The following is a 26,108-nucleotide window of genomic DNA, read 5'->3' on the forward strand; positions in this document are numbered from 1 at the left end:
TGGCAACTAGCCGGTAGAGGATAAACCACAATACAAGTATAAACATGTGTAAAAGGGTTGATTCATCAAAATGGATGAAATATATGGACATATAAACAATTATATACGGACATATATACAATTACTATGCGCTTAAATATATGATATACAATGTGTATGTATATATACTAAAATAAAAAACAAATAAATTTAATTCCGATAAAAGTTAAATATTACATTGTGCAAACAATAAATATAACGTTGAATAAACTTAAAATACAATGTTTCGCCAACGTAAAATACAACGTTGTGCCAACGTAAAATACAGTGCTGAATCAACGTAAAATGTTACGCAATGCCGACTTAAAATACAACGTTATTTTTTGGCGACGTCACATTTGTAACCAATATGATATAAAAAAAAACGTTGCCGGTTGATGTTGGGCTAAGGTAACACGCAACATTGTTCTACCGTTTTATCAACGTATGAGTGCTAGCTGGGTATTTATTGCTAATCATTTAGTCTAACTATTCAGTCACAAACCCTCAAAAGCAATTTTTACACATTTTATTATAAAAAAGAAAAATTTAGTGCAAAAGTAAAATCAATGGAGTTCAGAATTACTCTACGTCGTGGGTAATTCCGAATTGACCGTGGGGTGATTAAATAAGCTGTTGTGTAATAACAAATAAAATGCTAATTGTAGTGACTAAGGGCATAAATTACAGATAAAATCTTGGGATATGCTTACTTTTACAATTGTAACATAACCCAGTCTTCCATGGGCAGATCATGAACTTTTCATTGCAACTTAATGTTTTACAACCAGGACTTGCATTTATGACACATGATCCAGTGTTTTGTGAGTGGATCCCAGTATTTTTTTTTTTGCAAATTAAACAACAAATCTCACCTCGAGCACTCTTTTCTTTTTCACATGATGGTAAATTATCTTTAATTGATTAAAGTTCTTCTTTCTCTTTATACTTTTACCAGCAGTTACTTCTTATTTGTTCCTCCTTTTTTTTTCGCTCTAAATATTTCTTATTGGCGAACTAGTAATAATGGTGGAGTTTTTCTTTTTTAACATTCTCAGTTTTTCATTTTTTGGCAAACTAAGTACAGGGGTAATATTTGACCAATTTGTTTGTTAAAATTAATTGTGAAAAAAATTAGATACATTAATTTTGTGGCCACCTGACATCCATGTGTTGACACCAGGGCCGTGCACAGGATTTGGGGGCCCCGAGCATCCTTCAGTTTAGGGGCCCACCCCCTTTACTCCAAAAAAAAAAAGGCCTGCTTAAATTTTTTTTTTTATATTACTGGAATATAAGTATAATTAAATAGTCCAGCTGTTGTTTCTTACAATATTATTTTTCTTGTCTTTTGTTTAGCAAACTTTTCAATCACATCATTGAAATCAATATTTTTTGCTAATAGACACTCGATAATCAAAATGGCGAGGTCACTTGTTCGTTCTTGTCCCATAGTTGAGCGCAAAAAATTCTTGATGAGCTTCAATTTACTGAATGAACGCTCACTTGAAGCCACTGTCACTGGAATTGAAGCAAAAATACGCAATGCAATTACTATATTTCTAAAGAGTTCTCCAAGCTTCATTTCAGAAATTTTGTTTAATAAGTCAAATGGGGCAAGAGGTTCTTTTCCAAAATTTGCTGTATGAATTTGTTTTATGTGAAGCAATTCTTCAGTCAGTTCATTTTCGGTCACATCACAAGAATATTTTTGCGAAAAATGTGAGCAAGCACTCTTGATTTCTGCTTCAGACAGTTTTTGATACTTCCACAAAAAACAGAATATAGAAAGGATTTCTTGAATTGCTGTGAAACTTGCAGTAAGTCCACCAATTACAGAATCAAAAATGTGATAAAAAACCGTTCTCCGAAATGTTGTCTCCTCTCCTGATTCTGCTTCTGTTAATTCCGTAATTTGTTCATCACCTTTAATTTGCTCCCCAAAAAAACTTTTGCGTTTCACTTTTCTGTGGATTGGAAATTCAGAACTGATTTTTTTAACATCTGCAACTAACTTGGCTTCTTCTAAAATAGTAGGCCATTCCTCCCGAACAGATTTGAGTTGACTAATCAATGCTTCAATATTTTCCACCTCAATATCAATAGTTGTTTTTCTTGCCTGATTGACCTGGTTGCAGCGGTCAATCAATGTGAAAACTTTCAGCCAAATTCCAGACATGAGAACACATTTGAAGGAGCTCATATATTTTAGGGCACCTCTAATCTCAGTTTTTGCTTTAGGCGTGAGATTCAAGCTCTTAACTTCTTTCAAAGATTCAATGATTTGGCTCAAGTGATTATAAAAAGGGCGAATGCTGTCAAGTCTCTCAGTCCATCGTGTTCCTGATTGTCCATGCAAAGACACACCGTGAAGTCTTTTTTGCAATATTTCCCAGCGTTGCGGACTAGCAGAAAAGATTGTATATACGGTTTGAACAGTTCCAAAGAAAGTCTCAGCATCTGTACAGCTTGAGGCAGCATTCTGTCCACACAAATTCAATGAATGACAACCACAGGGTGAGAATACAGACAATGGGTTCTTCTTTTTTAGGATTGCTTGAACACCCTTATATTTTCCTGACATGTTGACTCCATTGTCATAGCCTTGGCCACGGCAGTCTTCAAAACAAATTTTTAATGTTTCCAAAGTTTCCAGAATTAATTCCGCAATATCAGATCCAGTCTTCTTGGCACAATCTGCAAAGATCAAAACCCGCTCTTCAATTAAAAATTTTCCAGGTTCTTTTTCATGTACATATCGAATGACAAACGAAATTTGTTCAGTATGGCTCACATCAGGAGTGGCATCAACCATAATTGAAAAATACTTTGCAGACTTGCACTCTTCTATAAGTTGCCTGCGAACCTCAGCTGCACAAAGGCCAATGAATTCATTTTGAAAACGATTTGACAAGTAATGCGCCTGAAGACGTTGACCCTTGTCCTGTGATTGTTTAACTTTTATCCCATGTTCCTTAAGAATTGGGTCATAATGCAAAATCAGTTCCAGCAATCCTAAGAAATTTCCATTAAGAGAATCTCCAATTAGGTCAGATTTTCCACGAATAGCCAATCCACGTTCACCAAGAAACAGAATCACATCCAAGATTCGTTCCAAGATTTTTCTCCAGGTGTCAGCTTCATTGAGAATTTGGCGATTCATCAAATGTTCAATTGACTGATCAGTTTTCATTCGAGCTTCCAATTCACGCCACTGAATGTAGCATTGTTTATGGATTTTCGAATGCTCATGTTCAGGAATTCGACTGATGAGATTCTTCCACTTCTTTTCATATCCCCATCCTCCAATCATTGCAAGGGATGAAGTCATGTGTTGAAGTTGATTTCTAGGTAAAAATAATCGGCATGGAAAACAAAACAATGCTGTCTTTGCTGGGCTAAATACAAGCCAATCCCGCGAGAAGTATTCCCCATTCGGCATTCTGCTTTTCAAAACTGACATTGGAAATATGTGATTTCCATTATCTTTTGGCATATCCAGTGGGAAAGGAATGTGACCAGCCATGACAAACTTTTCCAGCTGAGAAGGGGAGAAATTTGTCAAATGGCTGCAACAATGCTGGTCCATCACTGCTAGTGGTCCTTGTAGAAGTATTATCACTACCACTAATTTGACAGTCTTCAAAAGCGGCTAATTTCTCTATACTGCCAGCACTATTACCAGAAACAGAAGATTGGATACTACCGTCATATTTTTGCTTCGTTGAGCTAGTGTAAAGGGCATCTGATGTTTTAGGAGTAGTTGTAATTCCAACATCAAATAATGTTTGCCTTCCTTTTTGTAGAGCCGCTTTTTTTACTTTACTGATTTTTAACTTTGATGCACCAGATGGATACGTGCGTTTCATTTTTATTTTTTTAAATACTTTTGTCTAATAGATATATATATACATATATATATATATATATATATATATATATATATATATATATATATATATATGTATATATATTTATATATATATAAGAACATATATTTGTATATACAAACATATGTATATATATACATAATATACATATGTATATATATAAATGTATATATATATACATATGTTTGTATATATATATATATATATATATATTTATATATATATATATATATATATATATATATATATATATATATATATATATATACACGATTAAATAATTAATACAAAATTTATATATATAATTAATCACAAAAATGAAAAAATTAAATTTATTTTTATTAATCTATAAATTAAATGGTACAATCAAGCAAATCGCCTGTAAAAAAACTAATCCAAATACGCCATTTTTGAAATAAGATTTAAACACATTATAACTTTTCCCGCTAAATTCAAGATAAGCATGTAGATAAGATTTAAACAAAAGCTCTTCCGCAGGGATCTTCTATAAATTACGCAACGCTAAATTTATTTTTAAAAAAATTATTAGATCTCAAGCTCATTTTTGAGGCAATTTTCATTAAACTTAATGAGCTATTTTTATTTTTTATGTAAGTTAAAGCTCTTGATGGAGAAAAAGAGAAGGAAAAAAAATACCTGGAATGTTATTGCCGCTGTTGGGGGTCCCCATAGGGTCCGGGGCCCCGAGCAATTTGCTCGGGTGACTCACGCTCTGCACGCCCCTGGTTGACACTTTCGACGTTCAAAATTACGCCGTTAAGATCGTAATAAATAAAATGAATCCATTGAGGTTATATTAACATAACTATGATATAATACGTGTTAAAAACTCCTTTTATATAATACTATGCGACAAAAACAACAACAAAAGGAGTGGTTTTATATCCATAGCAGCTACAACAGGAATGTTTCTTTAGTAAAAAGTTGCATGAATATCAGAAAAAGTTAGAATCAATTTATCGTGAACAACAATTGCAACTTCATTACAATACTGCACGTCTGTAACAGAGCATGGAATTCCCTCTCAGCAGGTAAAAAGAAATAAACAAACATTTTTTTCGATTATACCGTTTTGACCATGTTTGGAATTACCCCTCGCTCGCCATTACCCTACTCTCCCCTGTAACTGGCGTTTCAATAACGATCAGCACTAATAACTAGTTGATCCTGTCTACCCAATTGGCTAAAATTTATCTAGTTTTATTGCAACTTTTATTTAGTCTTATTACATTTTTTTTTTTAATATTTTATTTATCCGCTAGTTTTCATATTATTTTATATTGTTACTGTTGTTAAAAAATTTTAAGATATATTATTTCAAATTCTTTACTCAGTTTTTTTTTAATTTCACAAGCACAATTTTTGCCTTTCATTTTAATTCAAAGAGTTTCTTATATCCTTCACTACATGCTTAAATCTTTATATTTTTGCGGATAACATTTTTTTGCGGGATGTCTTTTCTACTATCATATATTATTTAATATATGTGATGACTTTATGTTGCGCGGATTCTTTATTTTCTTACACTTTTGGTTGGTTGACATAATTCGAATAAGTTATATATGACAGCGTTAGGATTTATTAAAGACTCTATTGTGTTTTGTTGATTTTTTTGATTTATAATACGGTATATTGCTTTCTGATGGTCTTGGGTTTGTTTATGCTAAAAGTACCTATATGGTTTTAATTGTCTCAAAAAGAATTTTATTAGTTTTTTTTGTTTGCATACTTTCTATAGTTGTTTTAGTTTTATTTTGGTGTTTTTAATGAAATTTTTATTTATTGTATTTATATATTTTTGTCCAGTCGATGTAGTTAAGGCAATTTTAAAATATTGTAGCGTCTGCATAATATTTTGTTAACTATGACATATTTCCGTTAAATGATCAGGTCTGTGAATTATGAAAAGACGAAAAAAATTAAAATGATAAATTGTGCGGTATCATAAAATATGTTTATAGCGAAAAAACCCAGACCGATAATTCTTTTTTTTTTTAAAAAAAAAAAAATCTTAAAATCACAATCGCTTGTCCAAATTTGAATAAGATTTTGAATAAATACGCTTTTTAGGTGAAATGAATAATTAGTAGTAATTAAGAATATTGGAAAGTGATTTGTTAGATCCGTTTTTATTGTGTGCGTTCTTAAATGGCAATTAAGAAAGTTATTAGTAAGTATATCGTTAAATAATGTTGAAGAGTCTGCGTATTTTATTTATTGTCGGAATTAGGTTATATTCGATAAGAGTATCTAAAAAGTATTTTACATTTTTATTAACAGTATAGTTCAACAAAGTTAAGTTAAGGTCTACACGAGGTAAACATGTTTTCGTTTTACTAGTTTGGCAAAGAAATGGGTTAAATATGTTTGAATTTTCATAGGTTTCCCAACAGGAAATCAACTGGAAATCTGAAACGCCCATAAATAGAATTAACTACAATACTTTTAATAGTTTTGTTAATTTTTTTTAATGCACAACAACTCGCAATTTGTTTCATAAATACTGAAGTCTTAACGAAAAATAAAGTTCATAAATTAAAAAATAAATTAAAATAAATTGATTTGCGGACAAAAATACTTACACCACCGCCAGCGCAATTGAGACAGCGACATTTAACTATTTAATTCAAAATTTGAATTATTTTTAGTGGTTTTAAGCAAAGCTTCTGAGACAAATTATTTTAAAATGATTAAGTTGATGCAATAGCAATTTAAGATTATCAACATTTTTATGAAGGGTTCGTCCATTAATTACGCAACGCTAAATTTCACCAATAAATAAAATAAAAAAGGTCGAGTTATTCTTCGCAGAGCCTTAAGTTAAATCAAAAATCAAAATAGCTCGGGATTGTCTATAAATTACGCAACGCAAAATAATTTAAAAAATAGACGTAGGAGAGGAGAGAGACGTAGGAGATCATTTGCACTTTTGCGCAGCAATTTTCGCTGAACTTAAAGTACTATTTTGAGTTTTGGTTTAAGAAAGATTCTGCGAAAAAATTTTGATCTTATTTGTTTAAAATTTAGTGTTGCGTAATTTATGGACGATCCCTAATACTTCAAATGTTTATATTTAAAATGGAAAAAGTATTATTATTCTGACAAAGATATTGAGTAATTTTTTGATTTATGTAGTTATCACTACTAACATTCTCTGAATTAAAGTTAAATGAAAAACCGTCTTTCATTTCAAAAAGTAAAAATTTTAACTTAATCATAAAAACAAAGTATTATGTTTAAAACAAAATAACGTTATTTAAAGTTGAGAAACTAACTTTTAAAAAAGCATATATAAGTATATATATTTTTTTATGCTATATTACGATAAGTAGAAGATGCATATTTACCGGCTAATAAAAGTAAAACATTATCGTATTATATAATACGAAATATTTTATTTTTATTAAACGGTAAAAATGGGTGCATCTCTTAATGTGTTTAACTTACCTTGCTGTTTCTCAGTATTCCACTGTCCTTTGAAGTGCTAAGTGAACTTGCCCCCTCGTCACAACATCGTAACACTTTAGTAACAAATCCCGTATGAGTCGTCACAAAACCACTAACCCCTATCTCCCTATAGCGTGACGTAACTTATGGACAAACCCTAACTAGAAAGGTTGTTTTGTAAAATGTCTTTGAATATTCCATTTTTCGAATGTCTTCAAAACCTGTTTTTAAATATTGCATAAAATTACAAGTCAATAAAAATCTAAATTACTTCAGAATTAATTCAAATTGAATCACTATAAATTAATAACTCAACTGTATTTTTATAAGTATTAGAACCAAAGTTGTCCGTAGCGTAACGCATATGTTAATCCCGTTCCGCAACAGTGTAGCGTAAAGTAGCATATCGTACTGTAAACGTATCGGTTAAAAAAAAAGACTAGAAATTAGGAGGAAATATAAAAAAACTCCTATAAATTAAGACAAAACTCATAAAAATTCATGAACAATATGTTCTTCTTAAAAGAAAATGTTTTGCACAAACTCCTATATTGCTATGAATTTACGAATCACCATTTATATAAAGTTATAAACATCATAATTTAGTGTCTCAGGGAAACCTAGAACAAGTTCCCAACACTTTTTGATGAATTCCCATGCATATTTGATACCAAATAACTAAGCCCAATTCAAACGCTTATTCTCTCGTAACCCTTTTACATTACTGCCACGTAGGATCAGACGACGTAGGATCAGACTGCCACGTAGGATCAGACTATATCTTCAATAAATAACAAAAACCTACGGTAAAATGCGATAAACATAACAAATTCAGTTTAAATCTATCTATACATCCATTTAAAAGACTTAAAGTAGTTAAAATTTATGAGCCTATGTTAAATACGTAATTTGGAAGAGATTTCATACTTTTACAGATAAGGAAACCAAAAAATCCCTTCTGTAACGAAGGAAATCAACCCTCCCAGTACAAATCTTCCCGTATACGGGCGTATCTTCCCGTACTATACAATATGAGTGGGTGTATCGTATAATACACCCTATACATAAAATGGGGTATTTTACGATACAGGGGTGTATTTGTAAAATGATTTCGTTGCGCTACATATTGTATGATACGGGCTCGTATTGTACGCTACGGACAAGATTGATTGAGATAAATGAACAAAAATATAAAAAAAAGTTCTTTAATTTTTAAAATTTTGTGGTTTTATGAGAACATTAATATTATTAGAGCTACAATAATAAAAATGTTCTCCAATAAGAGAATCGTAAAATGTCATGTCAGGTGTATGGTCTTTATGATAACCCTGCTACTAGTAACAGTAACCCAGTGCAACCATGTCCTGCTGCTCTTTGGAGTTCGCTTTCTTAGCAAAGGCTGGAGTGTGCTTCCTATCATCAGTACTATATAATATCAGCCATGCCTATAGTAATTTGTTTTTTCTTCATTTCAATTTTTTTTGCCTTTTTAGTGTGTTTGTGTATCTTTTATATGGCTTTACTTTATATGTATATTCTGTTTAAAGATTTGGCGCAATGTTGACTCACTTGTAATTTGCTATCTGTATGTTTGTGTTCTGTCTCAATCTCGGGCGCGGTGTTCACTTACCCGTAAGTTACTTTATGTATGTTTGTTTTCTGTTTAAATCTCTGATGCTGTGTAACTAACTGAAGTGAAGCTCAGTAACTAACTAGTGACTCTAACTATAAAACCTACGCTTCGCCTAATCTCTATAATTTTGTTTTCATTCATTTCAGTATATCATGCCTTATGTTTTAAAGTACTGTTTGCGGGAAGTGACTGCTTTTAACTACTCTAGGTCAGATCAGATTCAGTATCATTACGATCACCCTGTTACTGGTATCATGTAACCACTACTACCTGGCCTATTCCATGCTGCATTATAGGTTGTACTTTTTTAGATATAGGCAAAGAAAAACAAAATCCGATTTAAAAATCCTCTGCTTTGGGGCTATTGATTGAGTAAAGGCTAGAGATGGTGTCTCGATAAAAATACTTATCTTGGGCAGATGTTAACTACATCCAACTACTGTCTTGTGAAAAGCCTCCTTGGCAAAGACTTAAGAGGTAAATAGAATATTTTTGCTAACCAGCCTCGAACCCCTTCTTCATCTATCAGTCTGGCGTAGATATAAACCTGTGTTACATTGTTTCCTGCCAAGGATGGTACCAACAGTGCCATGTTGTGCTTGGATGTTGTTCCTGTTAATGCTTTTGGTGCGCATTGTCGAGGCTACTAAAGGAGCTCTATGTTACGACTTAGGGTGAATTAACAGGACTGAGACAATTGCATAGCTAATTTCTTAGGAGACCGTGCTCTTTTTAAGAATAAATCAAGTTCTCTTTAAAATTAAATCATGCCAAAAGTAACCCAAAATATTAAACATAAAAAAACATTTTCATCACCTAACTGTTTTAATATATCTTTTACAAATATTTGTGGTCTGCGAAGCAACCTTCCACCAGTTGAATCTTACCTCTTTCAAAATTCACCTGACTTGTTTGCTACTAATTTATTCCCTCAATTTCTTCTTCAGATCTCAGTGTTGATGGGTACTATCCTTTGATTCGCAAATACTCCAATAGTCACATGCGTGGCTTGGGGGTATAAAACGCAAATTGTTGAAAAAAACTCAAGATTTTGAAATTCCAATCTTTACTCATTTTGCACCATCAATCAATTTTGGGCGTTTTTTAATTTGATTGACAAGGAATTTAAATTACCATCATAAAGTAATTTTAACTACTTAATTTCAGATGTTCCTACATCATATGAAACTTGGTATGGAAGCATTCATGCTTTTATACCTATCTTTAAATAAACTATACTTGATTAGTTTCTTCCTTCTATACCCAGAGATTCGTGATGTAATGAAAAAGCATACGAATGAAATCCCACTAATAATTGATAAGAAGTATGCACAAGGAAGCTTTGAGCAATTGCTACTGTATTTCCAATCAAATACTATTCTAAAAAATGCAAGAGTTTTGATGACACATTAGTTCAACAAGGCTTATTTTTGCGCAACTTTATGTTAATGTAAAAGATATTGATTCAATTTGTTTAAGCATCAGGGACATAGGGACATAAAAAAACTTCAAAACTCGTCGCTTGATGCTATGATACCTTACTTCTTTGCTCATGATCAATATAATTTTGCGCGTCTTTACATACTTTCACCGCTGTGCCTTGCTCCAATGGTTGAATTGAAAAAAATTAATATTACCTCCTGATAATATCTTAAAAATTTTTTGTCAGGAAGTCAGCCATTATTTTCTGTAATAGTGGATCTGATCATGCCTTATAACAGGAAAACGAATTTTGAAGGTAACGGGTGATCGGTCACAAAATCTAACGTACTTAAACCGTTTTTGCTTTATTGTTGCTGCTTTAAATTCCATATAAAAAATCTTTTGCAAAAAAAAATAATATTGGATCACAACTTTTAAAGCAACAATACCAACTCGTGGGTTCTACAAACAAAAGAATTTTATCTAATGTAAACAAAGTCATTAATGCCTTTAAAACGTTTGGTATCAACTTTAACGAAATCACTAATCTTGTGTCCAAATCCATCTTACTAAAAGAAGTAGCAGATAATTTAGTTCATCATTGGATAAGAGCTCTTCTATTCTTTTGTTACTGAAAGGTTAAAAGGAGACATAGCTATATGATTCCCAATGAAGATTCAAAATCTAAAAACATTCCAAAATCAAGTCAAAACAACAATAACAAAAATATGTAGTAATTATTATCTCGCTATTTCTACTTAGTGCAAGAAATTGCCTACAGCTTGATTTGGAAAAAAGCATCGGTAGCTATGAGTTTTCAGTTATACCAAAATCGATGTTTACTCAGGATGGTCACATTGCTTTTACTTAAGATGGTCACATTGCTCACCCTGATAAAGAAAAAATTCTGCATAAAAAAAAAACTTGTCAATAAGATCAGAGATTACAACACAAGAAAAAGAAATGTCTGGAAGTACAGTAGTGTAGGTAGTGGTGTGGTAGAGAGCTCGCCTCATTAGCAAGAAGTTCCGAGTTCGATCCCCACCACGTCCCTGGTAGTACCGCGATCAACTTATTTCTCCGTGCAGCGGCCTTGTTCGTCGGGGTTCATGTTTTGGAGTTATAGATTTAAGAGAAGGTTGAAACCACAAAAGTAGTCTCCTCTACTGTAGCAGCCTTCTAGGCCTTAAGGGAGGTGAATAGTTAAAAAAAAACATCAACTGTTATTATTAATGGCATGACCTTGGTCAATAAAGTTCATAAATATAATAGTATTAAAACTTGGAAGGTAACACTTGTTATTTTTTGTCAATAGTAGTATTTTCATTCGATTACATCATGTATTGTTCACTGTAACAACTGTTTATGTAGAATTGATAATTTATTTGACATCGGCTAATAATACTTAAATATTAAATCAAATACAAGGTAACTGATGACTCTATAGTTTGTAATAAGTCATTAAAGCAGTTATTGGGGCACATTGAAACAAAGCAAACCCTTGCTGAATACATTACTAAATAAACGAAAAATATTATAGGTTGTGTAGTTTGCTTAATTGTAACATATTCAAACACAGCAGAAGAAAATGTGGACCATCTATCTTATAAATAACTTATCTTGGTCACGAAGAGGCTGACACTCTGTTAATTCTGCATGCCATAGACGTTGCAAAAGAAAATCCATTAAAAAATTTATTGCACATGCACACGATACTGAAGATGTTAATACTCTTTTGGGTTCTTTTTCTCTAAATTCCAATACGGAATTTAGAGAACGCTGCACAACTTCCACCAACAACTAATGTCCTTAAGTACCGTATATACCGTAGTCACTTTGTATGTTTAGTGCTTAAAAGTTCTAACATACCTGTACGGTATCTACCATTGCCTATGGAATATGGTTGGGAACTAAACAAGGGTCTCGTAATGACTAATGACCTGTCAGCAACAATAGCTTTTATTGAGTTGAGCGTTTGTCGTTGTGAAGGAGACTGTAGGAATAAAATATGCAAATGTTTGAAAAATAAACTTGTCTTTACTGATATGTTCAAAAATGTACAAATAATAATGAAGACTACAAAAAAAGGAAAACATGTATGACTGTAGAGATTTAGAAGACGCAATTTAGTTATATAGGCTATTATTAAATACTAGCTTGTAAGTACGTTACTTATATAACGTTAACATATATTTCCAAAATTTAGAATGTTTTTAAATCTTAGAATGAAATCATAAGTTCAATAGTTCTTAACTAATACTTTTTTATTTATTTCATTGTCACTTGAATTTTTTCCGGGGGTCCTTTCTTCTCTTGATTGAGCATTGTAAATTTTAAATCCCATTTAGGTTTACATATAATAATATTTGTATGTTTATACAATGCAAATCCTAATTTATGTACCAGCTCAACTATTTTAGTTCTACCTTATTTACAATATATGTTATATCTAGTTGCAGATATAACATGTATTGTAATTTTTAAAATTGACCCACGGTTTGGCCCGTTATCTTATAAAGTAAAAACTTTAAACATGTTTTTCGTATGTGCTTATTTAATGCTCTTTTTACCGGTACAAAATATTTGAAAAATGATTAAATTTTTTTTTGCTATGGGGGTCTATTACGTCATACCACGTGACATAAAACATAAAAACTAAACAACAATAACACCTGTCACTTTTCAAATTCTTACTGTACAAGAATCTCATTCTAATAAAAAGATTGCTTGTAACACGTATGTGCACAGGAAAAAATTTTTGAAACATATTGACCAGTACTATTTTGAAATACCAAATTTTATTATTTTTACATTTTTTTGGCTTTTCAGAAATCCAAAAATAATTAATGCAACCTAACTAATTATTAAATACTTTTTCACTATTTGTTAATGAAGTTTTCCTAGTTACTGTGAGAGGTTTTTTTCTCGCCTTAGTTGATGGATTCTATTAGCGTCAGTTATTAAAAAATGCCCTAAAACCTTCAAAACAAGTTTAAAAAATAAATTCATCGGCGTAAATAGTAGTTGTCTTCCAAACACACATACAAAAAAAATTTCCAGACAGTTATTATGGTACCTTCAAATTTGTGTGTACACCAGGAACAAGACATAAGAACCTCTTCCTTCTTGTACAAAATGATCCTATTGGAGCTAAGCAAAAAGCAAAAGTGTCATTGCTAGCAAAGAAACTTCAATTTATCTCAGGATTCACCTAAACCAATCAACTGGTGCAAAATAATTTCCAATTATTAGAAGTAATTTGTTATAAATTTTGTATATCCAAATATAAAATATTTAAACCTTCAATTTTTTTTTTATATATTAATATATATAAAAAAGTTGTAGGTTTAAATATTTTATACTTGGATGTACAAAATTTATAACAAATTACTTCTAGTAACTAAAAAAAACTAAACTCTAAAATGTAAATAAACAAAAAAATATTTTTTTATTTGTTTACATTTTAGAGTTTTTATTTTTATTCGTTAATGTAGTATATAAAATAAAAGTATTAATTGAAATATATGTTAATATATAACAATTTAAGTGAATTTTTTTATTGATTTATTTGAAAATTATGAAGCTGCCATAAATGAAGTTGACAGCTACTGGATTAGCAGAGATTCTGATGATAACATTTGTTCTTATTACAAAAGTAAAACAGAACTTTATTTAAATTTGTCACAGGTAGTACAGTCTGCGTTATCAATTCCAGCAACAAGCACACTGTCTGAAGATTCATTTATTAATTGCTGAAAGAACACTGGATTATAGAAGAACTCAACTCCAGCATGATTGAGTTGATGGATTTTAATTTTTGGATGATTTAAGCAAAGAATAGGTATGTGTAACAGTATATATGAACTTAAGACAGTTTTGATTTATGAACAAATAAAAAATGGTAACAACATAAAATGGTTTAGTGGTTTGTTAAATTTTGATTGATAGGGACAAACCTGATGGGGATGTGGAAGGGATGGAAAAACTTGTATGGAGATGGGGTGCGGAAGGGGATGATTTATGTCATTGTGTTACTCTCTACAAAAATATGAGATATCTTGCATCTGTGTTAAACAAATCAACTGGTTTTCACCTTGTTCACACTTCAAAACAAAGTTTTCTGTAGCGGGTAAAATTCTTTCAGACTTCTTTGTTTTGTTAAAACTGAGATTTGGAATCTTTTCATTTCAAAATTGAATTTGGAAGCGATGTCTATTGCAAAAATCTTCATGATTTAACAAATCAAGTTCTCCATGCTTGTAATTACTATCCTCATAATCTTGTCAAAACTGAAATCAAAAGAGGATCCTTTTTAAGATTCGGTCTTGATTTATTAGCGATGATGACGTAATAGATGAATACAAGGTTCCTGGACAAAAAAGCTTACGCTTGTTTATTTTAGCAACAGCTCGAGATACAGAATTCAAACGTCAGCTCATTTTTTCTTTAAATTGAAAATTAAAATAAAAATCCTTAAATTGACAATAAAAATAAAAATATTGAAAAATTTAGCTTTATATACTATGACCTTTGATTACATATAGTATGGCCTAATATGAGTTTCTTGAGTTTGGCTTGGTACGTTTGATGCTACCTAAAATGTCTTATTAAGAGGCTGGTTAGCATGCAGCAAATTTCCTCACTTTACCCAGTTTGTTTGAAAAAAAAGAAATTGGTTAAAGAGTTGCGATTTTCTTTTTTGCCGATTTTTTTTTAAATTTATTTAGGTGCCCCAAGAAGTCCTTACGGTCTTATCGGTCTTATTAGCGCACCACGGATGAGTATTTAATTAGTCAAAAAACTTGCCCAGAGGTGGGGTTTGAACCACTAAAAACGATATAAAAATTGTACGTATTTAGATAACACCTGTCCAAACCAAAATCACCAGTTACATGTACTAAAGTCCCCATGCATTCAATAAAGTCCTTAAAGGTAGCTATAATAGTTAGACAGCAATAAGTATGACATTAGCAAGTTTCATATGACGCGGTTTAACTAAGCGAATATTGCCTGTAGGGACAAAATTCTAGCCAATCAGATAATTTTTCTAGATAAAGCGATAATCAGTTTTTTCTCTCGATTAAACTACTAAAAATAGGGTAGTACTTAATACAATCGAGTCAAAAATGTATATAAAAATCAAAACAAATATTTTTTTTAATATGCTAAATAAAATAAGTTAGCGATATGTAACTATTATTTATTTTAATAAAAAGATATAAAACATAATTAGATATCAAATTATATTGATTGTATCAATTAAAAGAAATGGTTAACTGGTTTTGTGGTGCAGCATTATGTTTTAACAACTTTAGAACCAAAACTACTTAACGGAGAACGTATAAAGTTTTACAGGCTTCCCAAAGATGTTTCTATTCAGAAAGAATATATCCGAGTTTTAAATACAAAAGGAATGAATTTCAGAAATGGGCATATTTGTTGTGAACATTTTTCATCTGGAATAAGAGAGTTATGCACTGATATTCCAAACATTGCTGCACCACCAAGTCAAATTGCTATAATGGAACGAAAATATGAAAATGCTCTGGCCAAAATAACTAAATCAGGAAAAACGACTGAAGCTGATAAAAAACATTTGAAAGGGTTAAAACGTAAGCTTAGTATGATGATATCCTTGTCTAAACCTTATCCTATTCGTAAAAAACCAACAAACCGACCTTCTTATGTTACAAAATCTCCTTTATCATTACTTAAACCAACAAAACAACAGTTATTTTCTAAATTAAAAAAAGAAGCAGATGCTAACAAAATTCTATCAGAAAAAATAAACAATGCAAACAATTATATAACACAGCTTAAAAAAGAAAAAAAAAGAAACAAAGTAAAGAACGATATGTTACATAAAAAATATTTAATTTTATCTGTAAAAAATCAAATTTTAAAAAAAGAACTAGACAAATTTGAAAAAGGAATGTTTAAATATTCTAAACTTAAAGACAAACCAAAGCAGTTTAAATATTTATGTGGTTTAACTGTCCTGCAATTTGAACTCCTTTATAATTGTGTAGCACCATACTGCCACCTAATTGAATATCCGGATTGCAAAGGTACAGGAACCAGATTCCTTGAAAAGAAAACCGAATTGTTTTCAGTTTTAACATTGCGCAGACATGCACTTCATCTTGGTGTTATTGGATTTATGGCTGGCGTTTCTAAAAGTACCATATATCGTGTTTTCAATGGATGGGTTGTATTTCTAGACACAATATTTTCAGAGATAAATTTAAAAGTCGAAAGCACTTATATTTCCCTGATGATGCCTTCTGTTTTTAAAAAAACTGTCCACGGTGAAACCGATATTGTTGTGGATGCTACAGAATTTAAGTTTCAACAACCAACCAATTATGACCTTAACACTTTAATGTTTTCAAGTTATAAAAACTGTACAACAGGGAAAGCTTTAATTGGAATCTCTCCACATGGGTCAGGTTTGCTTTTTGGAGACATATACCCTGGTTCAGTTACAGATAATGAATTAACAGAACAATCTCATATTTTAGAACTAGTTGAGAAGGAACACGAAGTTATGGCAGATAGAGGGTTTTCAATTCAAGATTTATGCGCTTCAAAAGGAATATATCTGAATCGACCATCTCAAAAATCAAGCCATCAGTTCCCACAAGCTGATGTAGCTGGTAATTTTGATATAGCTTCAACCCGTATTCATGTAGAGAGATTCATAGGATGCGTACGTGATTGGTCAATTCTTAATGCGGTGTGGCCAGTACAAAGAATGGACTTACTTTCTTCAACATGGAAAATGTTATGTCATGTTGTAAACCTTACAATGCGCCCCATTGGGCCAAAGCCAGAATCTTGTAATTAATAGTATTTTATGAATATATATATAACTATTTAAAAACATATTTTCTTGTTTTATCATAATTTTAAACATTTATACCAATTTTAATAGAAATGTTGATGTTTTTACAAGTTCTCTAATATACGATCTAAGTGGTTTTAGTTCTTTAAAATCAGGAATTTTCCCAACAACATTATTTCCAAGAGTAATGAGCAAAGAATGTTCATGATGTTGCCAATCTTTTATTGGATTTGAATGCAAAATGCTATCTGATATTTCCTTGATAACTGACATCAGTAAATTATTTAGTTAAATAATAAAGAAATTTGAGTTTGAAGTTTCAGGATGATAAGATTGTAAAATGCAGTATTTAAATTTTGTACATAGTAGTGCAAGCTGAGCCTGCACGTAATACTGAGGTTGGTTTTTTAAATGGGTCAATGGACTGTCACTGTTTTTTGCTTGTGTTTTAATTTCCAAAATAATTTGATGTGACACAAGGCTATCTGGACTTGCCCCATAATTTAAATCATCTGGGTGATAGAAAAATCCACACATTTCAGGAGAACATTTTGACATCTTTGCAAAGTGCTGAAGTGCAATAAATTCATATTTATGACCACGCTCAAAATTTTTTATGTTTTGTGTGTTATAAATATCATTTTCATTTAATCTTTCCTTAACTATCTTCCAATAATTTGTAAATTTTTCCTGTCCATATATTCCTAGCAATGCTGGTAATCGACTCCCCGTTATTTTCCCTTTTCTTGAGTCCATCCACTCCTGGGTATTTTGTTTGACATTAATATGATTTGTGTATTGTCCTTGTGATGGTATCAGATTTGTCAAATCAATGTGAATAACAGGATCCTCATTTAAAAGTTGTTTATTAATTTTTTCTAAAACAATAACTTGTTCCAGCGAAACTATGGTTACCTCGATGTTTACTTTATTTTGATTTATTATTTGCAATATTGTTGGTATTTTACTATAATTATTTTGGAATTTTTGTGGGTTTACTGCTTGTTCATTTAAAGTACGACTTTTTGCATTTATAGAACTTAACTTATTGACTTGGGATTTAAAACTTTCAGGGTCATATCTAAATCTTAAGTGCCCCATAAGTGCAGATTCATATCCAAGATCTATTGAACAAAGAGTATCATATACATGTCTTTCAAAATTGGGTTCCTTTTTCAGCCCTTCCTTAATTTTTTGCTTCATTTTTAAAACATCTCTTTTAAAAGATGAACTTTCTGGATCTGCTGGTGTGATTTTTAAGTTTTCAATTGTACTTTTGTTTCTTGCTGATTTTACTTTAATATGAGATAGTGGGACCATTGGAATAGAACCTTTTTTTGATCTTTTATGCCATTTCTGTATCACTTGTGTGCACGTTAATTCTAAAATTGTTGTCTTTGTGTCCTCGTAATGCTTTAAGTAAAGAAGGATAGCTAAAACATGACAGCAAAGCCCACTAAGACCAACGGGGCATTCACAATAACCTTTACGAGGTGTCCCTCCTACAAAAAGTAAATAAGCAGGGCGTGCATCGTGGCTATAAGATTTTCTTATGAAAGCTCTAACATATACTATTTTGTTATCTGAATGTATTTTAACTGATATAATTTTTCTGCTTGTTAACATTTGGTATGCTTTTTGCTGTTGTCCAAATGTACCCTCTCTTTTATTGAGTATGTATTCTTTAAAAAGTTCAGAGTTTACACAAGGGTAAAGGTTTTCATTTCCAGTCCAATTTTGAGACATGTGTGGTATCTCGTCTACATGTAAACTTGTTTTGAATAAGTAGTTTTTTTTTGCTTTTAGATAAAGTTTCTTAACTAGTTTTGGATATGGTAAGAACTTCAAAATTCTGCCTTGCAACTCTATAACAGAGCCTGTGACACCCAGTCCGTGGTTAACAAGCCATTCAACACAAATCTTTCTTGATGCAGTTGAAATGTTAACTGCATTAATATTTAATTCCATTTATAACAGTAATAGTAAATTAGTTATTAACTTGATAACTGTATTTTGCTTCACTTTAAACTGCTATTAGTGCAGCTGGCTATCATAAAAACATTTCACTTCTGGACACCAGCGTGTAACTTTGCATAGTGATAGTGGACGGTATGAGCAACAAAAAAATAGCGAGACACAAACTTGTTATGCATCTGGAATTGTTTTACAGATGAATTATTCAAAATGGCCAATGGCGGCCATTTTGAATGTATTTAAATGGTCATAACTGTAGAACTAGTAGTGATATCCACTTCAAATAAACATCGATTTGTTCTAAGAGAAAAGTTACATAAAACTGACTGAAATCAATGTTTTGAAATTTCAAGATGGCTGCCATCGGCCATCTTGAAAGTTTTTAAATGGTCATAACTTTAGAACTAGTAGTGACATCCACTTAAAATAAACGCCGTCTTGTTCGATGATGTAACAAGAAACTCATATTTACATATTTACATACATTTACGTATTTACATAATTACAATACACTTTTGGATTACAATTCGTCATGGAAGGAGATCTGGAGAACATGGTCGAATTCCGGGTCTTCTTCAACTTCTAGTTCTTCATATGAATCACCATTTGTTTCTTTGTAACAATAGCCGTTACATGCACACAGCTTAGTGCATGGTAAACCATGTCGTTTACATGAACAGTTTTTACACTCAGTTTTGCACGAACAACGAATCAGTTCCTGGCAATGTCGAGAAATCTCCGGCAGAGTGCACCAAAGTGGTGTATAGCACTCATCAGCAGTATCTTTCCATCCCCATTCAGTGGGTAAATATCCTGGAGTAACAGCAGACAAGCATTGTTTCCATAAGTGTGCCTGCAGTGCTGCTCTCTTTGTGTGCTGCAGAAGAGCGTCTGCAGTCGGCGGAATGTTTTCAATTGCTCTATTCTTTATGGTGTAGAGTATACGGCGGCATTCGTTTACGCCAGTAGCGGTTGATGATCGATCGTACATCAATACTACAAATCGCTCAATGGCCTTCATTGCCGTATCAGTTAAGACATCATTTTTTAAGTCTGACGTGGAAAGATTGTGAAATGCAGCATCAACTACTCGGTAGTTCATCCACGCTTTCCATGCCGTTCGTTTTCCAATCCCACAGAATGTTGATACTGTGTCACATCCGGTGAAGGCATGGAAGAATAGTAAATTTGACGATACACCATCTGGAATGTGTTGATGTAGATGGTGAACTCCTATCATTCGTCTTCCTTTTCCAACTCCAAAATCAATCCACAACTCTTTCACTCCAATCATCTGGCTAAACACAGAGAGAGCTATAACGACCACATCGGAGTCCACAGTGCGTATAGTTATAGTTAAGTTGCCATTTTTCAGTGCATGATTAGCATGGAGTAAAAGACGGCCATCTGCCTCTTCAGCACTACAAGGAGATATGGACGATACATCTAAATCTTGTTGACTGGCACATGCAGTTTCTTCAATGGTACAAACAATAACTTTTCCAACTACGGATTGCGTTAAAACGAATCTGGAAATAAGGCCGAACAGTTGCGTCTTATGGAAGTCCACAGATAGGAACTTGTCAAACTTTTTTGGAATAAGTGTACCCATTGTGACGTTTATGCGTTGCCCTGATCCACGATCTTCCCGTGTTTCGGACTTCAAGCTTTTTGGGACATACCGATCAAAAACAATGTCAAGGCGCTGCACGGATCTCAGAAGTCTGTCCACGAATGGTCCAATCACATTTTCGCAGTAGTCAGAGAATGTCTTTGACGATCTCGGGTGAAGCATGTGTACGAGTGCTGCACCATCAACAATCAGAGCAGAAACCTTATAGTCAAGGTTGAAGTCTTGTTGTTTCTCGCTACCATACTGTTCCAAACAAATGAGGACATCTGATTTGCTGGTGGCCTTACGCTTCCTTCTGAATTCAGAAATTGACGGCGGATATCGGTTGTTTTCGTGTGAAAAGAAATCCTCTATATCACTAACACGATTTTGACTTGCTACATACATTTTACAAAAGTAGTTGGAGTCATGTTTAAGATCAGCGATTTTAGTTTTATGTTTGGAACCTGGAATTTTCAAACTGTGGAACAATTCAAATTTGTTTCTTTTCAAAGGCTCATGAATCGACTTTTGTCTGGACACAAGACGGTCAGCTACGTACTCGTTGTATTGCTGTTGCCCTGTGATCTTGGCTTCTTGAACAGTTTTTTCGGCTGAATTGTACATTATAATCTTATGGTTGTCTGCTGTCTGCAGTAACTGCTCCGCAAAAGGATTCCCATCATCGCGCATAGATTTCACCACTTCAGACACGTGATGAAGATAACGAGTCTGAAAACTATTTCTGTCTTCATGATGGCGACGGTGTTGATAACCCAAAGAAGTGGAACTGCGAACTTCATTCTCAAACTCATTAATCATTCGAGAAATTTCTGGACCAGCCACCATCCACTTAAGAAGAGCAGTTTCGTTATGAAGTACATTGATTGCTCCTCCGTCACTCTTGATCAATTTGTTGTTCTGTTCATGAAGCTGGTTATCAGACATGGCAGAGAAGTCCGCGTTAGTTTTCCTACTTGTGAAGTGGCCCTTTTTGAATTCCTCAAACACATAAGGGTGTCGGACAGGTAGCTCTTCCAAGGTTTTGATGAAAACCGGCAACCAGCGAGAGTAATTAGTTAGATCAAGTGCGAAGAACCACGGAGCAATCTGCTTTAGCATTCGCACGTACTCCTCGAAGTTTGATTCGCGAATACTGCGCACAAAACTCAGTAGCAGGCTCTCCAACTCCATAACGGTTTGCCAATAAAGAAACTGATTAGATTCGTTGCTTTTCCTGGAAATCCACTCTTCCAATGACTCAACAAAGTCCTTACAATCTAGCTTATACGCCTCATCACGAAGAATGAAAAGAGATGCCAGGCTCACTTCGTGCGCATATCTTGTTCTCTTTATGTGCGACGATTTAAGCAGCGACTCACTCCTTCCAATGCTAGCAACCTCTGCTTTTATGAACATTTCAGTCCAACCACTGCCCTTCAACCACTTTCCAATCATGTTTTGAATGGCCATTTCAATATGGAGTCCACCCATCATAATGACTATTTTATCCTCTCCATAAACATCCGGAAACTTCCATTGTATATACTTTGCAACTGCGTACACGGGCTGATCACCAGTTATAACAGCACCTTGTTTGTTATTGACAGCACTCGTTATTTTTATTATTACATCCATCAAATGGCGTACTGTTGCTGGAGACTGAATGTGATCTGTTAGCGATGGCAATAGTATGTTATGACATGGAAAGGTTGCTGGATGCATATTTCTTTCCGCATGGAAAGCAGCGAATGAAGTTTTATTTGTTGATGTGTTATACACAGACTCCTGCACAGAATTTAGCCAAGGTGTCAACGGCTCAATGGTTATTGGATCACTAGCAATAGGTGATGCATTCACGGTGGTCATTAGTGGTTCGGAAACAACATTATTTGTTGCAGGGAGAGTGGTGTGTGTATCCGGCAATTTGCTATTGATTTTCCTAGACCAAAGGAGTCCATCTGAAGTGGATTTTGAATTTGAATGGGGAGTATCCGGATGCTGAATAATTGTGACGCTAGAGCCGTGGAATGAATCGTTAGATGTAGTTGAAGATGGATTGTGATCAATATTGTCTATCGCAGCTGTTGTAAAAACACCTTTAGACAGGCAACTTGGTATCACATGACCTATTTGCTCATAAAATTTGCACTTTTCATTAGTCAAACTTGATTCAATTTCTTGAACTCGGTCATATGAAATACTTAAACCTAGAGAATTCAATTTGTCGACAACTGATCTTTTCCGAGTGCAGTTATGGATCATCAAACCAAGGTACACGGCCAATGGAGTTTCTTGGTTTGCTTGATGACGTATTTGTTGAGGTCTGTTGGCTCTGCTACGCTTTACACTATTAAATCGAATTAACTGTGCAATGGAATAAGCAGCTTCCTGCTCGGGTGCGGAAGCAGGTGAACCATTGTCGATATTGTAGCCTCCTAAAAGAGTATTAACAAAATTTAGAAGGGAAGGTGGCACACAATCACGAGATCCAAAGTCGCCTATAAGCGAGCCGCTGAATTTGGGAAACTCTCTAAACATATCTCTACGGAGAATACCAGCTGCCTGAGCAATGCAAATACCGTCCGACATATCGTTGAAGTTGCAAGCATCACGTATGGCATTACCCACATCTGGCTCAAAGCTTAAGATGACTTCTTTACCACACTTGTCTTCCCTCAAACCAGGAACTAAGGAAATTAAATCGTCCTTCAGTCTAGTTCGGTTGATAGACTCAGACTGAACTCCGAGACTCGACATACGATCTGCACAAAGTTTATTGATGTCAGACAGCTTAAAAACAGGGGATGATGTACCATATATAAAACTCTCTTCCATGTAACTAACCAATTCCGCAATGACAGAGCCATAAGTCAATCGATAGAGATTGTGTTCATCATTGCTAAAGGAGCGCTCATGACTGCGGGCTCTGTTGAGAAATCCCCTGTAACAGTCTTTATGATATTTGACTTCGAGTGCTATGAAATCTTGGTTTGCTATTTTGTTAAGCAGATTTGTGTCCTGCATTTCAATGGCTAGAGCATACACTTTTGGGCCAATTTCTTTTGTGCTTGCCTGTACTAAGGGGTTGCCTGTCACAGATTCACCATCACAAAACAAACAACAACTTTTTATGTCAACTGCTTTACATGAGGATCGCATGCACCTAGCAGAGCTCTGGGCGTTTTCAGAATCATCTTGCACATTTTGGTTTCTCTCAATGATTCTCTGCAGTTTCTGAGAGTCGTACTTGTTTCGGCAAAGCTTGTGGTACTTTGCCTTATTAACAATTAATGCGTGCAATAACTCCTTTCCATCACTTATTTTATCCAAGCGAATAGTTGGTGGCAAAGCTTCATGATTATCGAACTCGATCAAGTTTTCACAACAAGAGTTTTATAACCTGCCTCTTTGGGAATTATAAGAGGTTCCGGTGAAACACGCTGACACAAAATGCACAATTCCCAATTGATATCACGCACAGGAACAAGTACCTCAGGAAATTGTGTGACATCAACAAGCTCTATTTTTCTTCTTTTACTGGTAGACATGATTGTTATTAAAACTGAAAGAAATGAAAAGCGCATCACGAAATAAGCATACAGAGTAATACAACATACAGAGCATACAAGTAAATACCTTAAAAAAATAATTTACATATATACAAATAATCTTGGTAATATTAATAATTATATTATTAATAGTAATAATAATAATAATAGTAATACAGTAATTACAATAAATAAAATAAATCAATATTACGTTTTATACAATAATCATTTATACATACATAGCTACAGTTACAAACAGTAAAAAATTGACAAAACGTAACAATTAACGATGACATAAAAACGACTACTACTAAAAAAATTATATAGATTTAGTAAATATGTTAATCATAATTGTTAAAATATGAAAACCATAATATATTGTACAATAACACAATAACACAATAAACAAAAAAAACAAAAACAGAAAAACACTGTGAAAAACAAAAACCAAAAAAAGGGATAAACATTACAAACAAAGCTACCGCTAAAAAAGTACAAAGCATAATAATGTAATCAAGCAAACTAGTAACAATAAATAATTCATAAAACATAGAAAGAAAAAAAGAAACACTTTATAAAACTAACAAGATGGAGTAAATAACTAGCAAATGGTTTCAATGATTAGCAACAAATAATAAGTAAAGCTATATGCACTACATATACTAAAAACTAAAGAAAAGAAAATATCATTACATAACGGAAAACATCATTGCATAGCTAAATAAAACTACCTTAAAATAAATCATAATATGAAATGAATAACTAACGAAATATGAAAAAAGTAAAAACAATATAAAATCTTGTTATGCCGAGTTTTCCCAAATTTTCGAATGTTTTCTTTCCTTTTTCATTCATTTTTAAACTTTTTTTTGTTTATTATTATTTTCGTTACTTTTGTAGTTTATTTTATATCCTTTCAAATAGTTCGTTCTTTTTTCTTCTTTTTAGATATTTCGTTTTTTCTTTATAATTGATTATATTTTTGAAAAACTAAAGCAAAATATCTCCTGATTTATTGATTTTTCTTTTTCTTTTTTCACTCTTTAAAAAATTATTTATAGTTGTTAATAAAAAGTGTCCACCGTTTGCGATGTCATTGCAAAGTTCAATCATTAACAACGTGCCATGTTTTTATTTATTCGTCCGTTATTCGTCCGAATTTGGTTATTACTACGACCGTGACGTAATATAATGGCGTCAACAAGACACAAATCTTTCTTATCTTTAAAGACCAATTTAACCAATTTTATTCGCTTAACGGTTTGTGTCTCGATTGTTTTACATACAGGAATATATAAACTTAGGTTGTGCAAAAGGATTTGTTGGTGTCCGGCAGTGAAATATTGTTACGTAAAAAAGCATCAACCGACTGCACTATATAAATGTAAACAAACGCAATAAAAATTTTTGTCCCTACAGCTCAATTATTAGTACCCACGCCTTCCCGTATGAAACTTGCTAATGGTCAATGATATTTCAAGCGAGGCTAAAAGCGCAAAGGTTCTTTAAGAAACGTTTAAGAAACACTGCAACGTCCTCCATATTTATGTTTGGAATACTGCAGCCGTTTTTCAAAACCCCTTAAGATAACGGGTTTACGTATTTTGAGAAAAAGCCAATTAAAAAAATACAAGAAAAAGTTTGAAAATCGTTTTTTGAAAGTAATCATTTTTATGAATTTTTTTATAACTCTTAA

At 32.8% G+C, this 26,108-nt stretch overlaps 2 protein-coding genes across 2 annotated transcripts; both read right to left on the minus strand.

Annotated features, from left to right (window-relative positions):
• Nucleotides 1–1,345: 1,345 nt before the first annotated feature.
• LOC136078732 (zinc finger MYM-type protein 1-like) lies at nucleotides 1,346–3,460 on the minus strand. The gene has a single exon (XM_065794524.1). It carries the CDS (start codon nucleotides 3,458–3,460, stop codon nucleotides 1,346–1,348), a length of 2,115 nt encoding a protein of 704 aa, XP_065650596.1.
• Nucleotides 3,461–19,714: 16,254 nt separating this feature from the next.
• Nucleotides 19,715–25,769, minus strand: LOC136078217 (uncharacterized). The gene is made up of 2 exons (XM_065793476.1): nucleotides 25,144–25,769; nucleotides 19,715–24,426 (listed from the first exon to the last, which is right to left on the minus strand). Exon 2 carries the CDS (start codon nucleotides 24,021–24,023, stop codon nucleotides 19,770–19,772), a length of 4,254 nt encoding a protein of 1,417 aa, XP_065649548.1. The 5' UTR covers nucleotides 24,024–24,426; nucleotides 25,144–25,769; the 3' UTR covers nucleotides 19,715–19,769.
• Between the last annotated feature and the right edge of the window lie 339 nt (nucleotides 25,770–26,108).

The sequence above is a fragment of the Hydra vulgaris genome, chromosome 03, assembly GCF_038396675.1.
Source record: "Hydra vulgaris chromosome 03, alternate assembly HydraT2T_AEP".
Taxonomy (NCBI): domain Eukaryota; kingdom Metazoa; phylum Cnidaria; class Hydrozoa; order Anthoathecata; family Hydridae; genus Hydra; species Hydra vulgaris.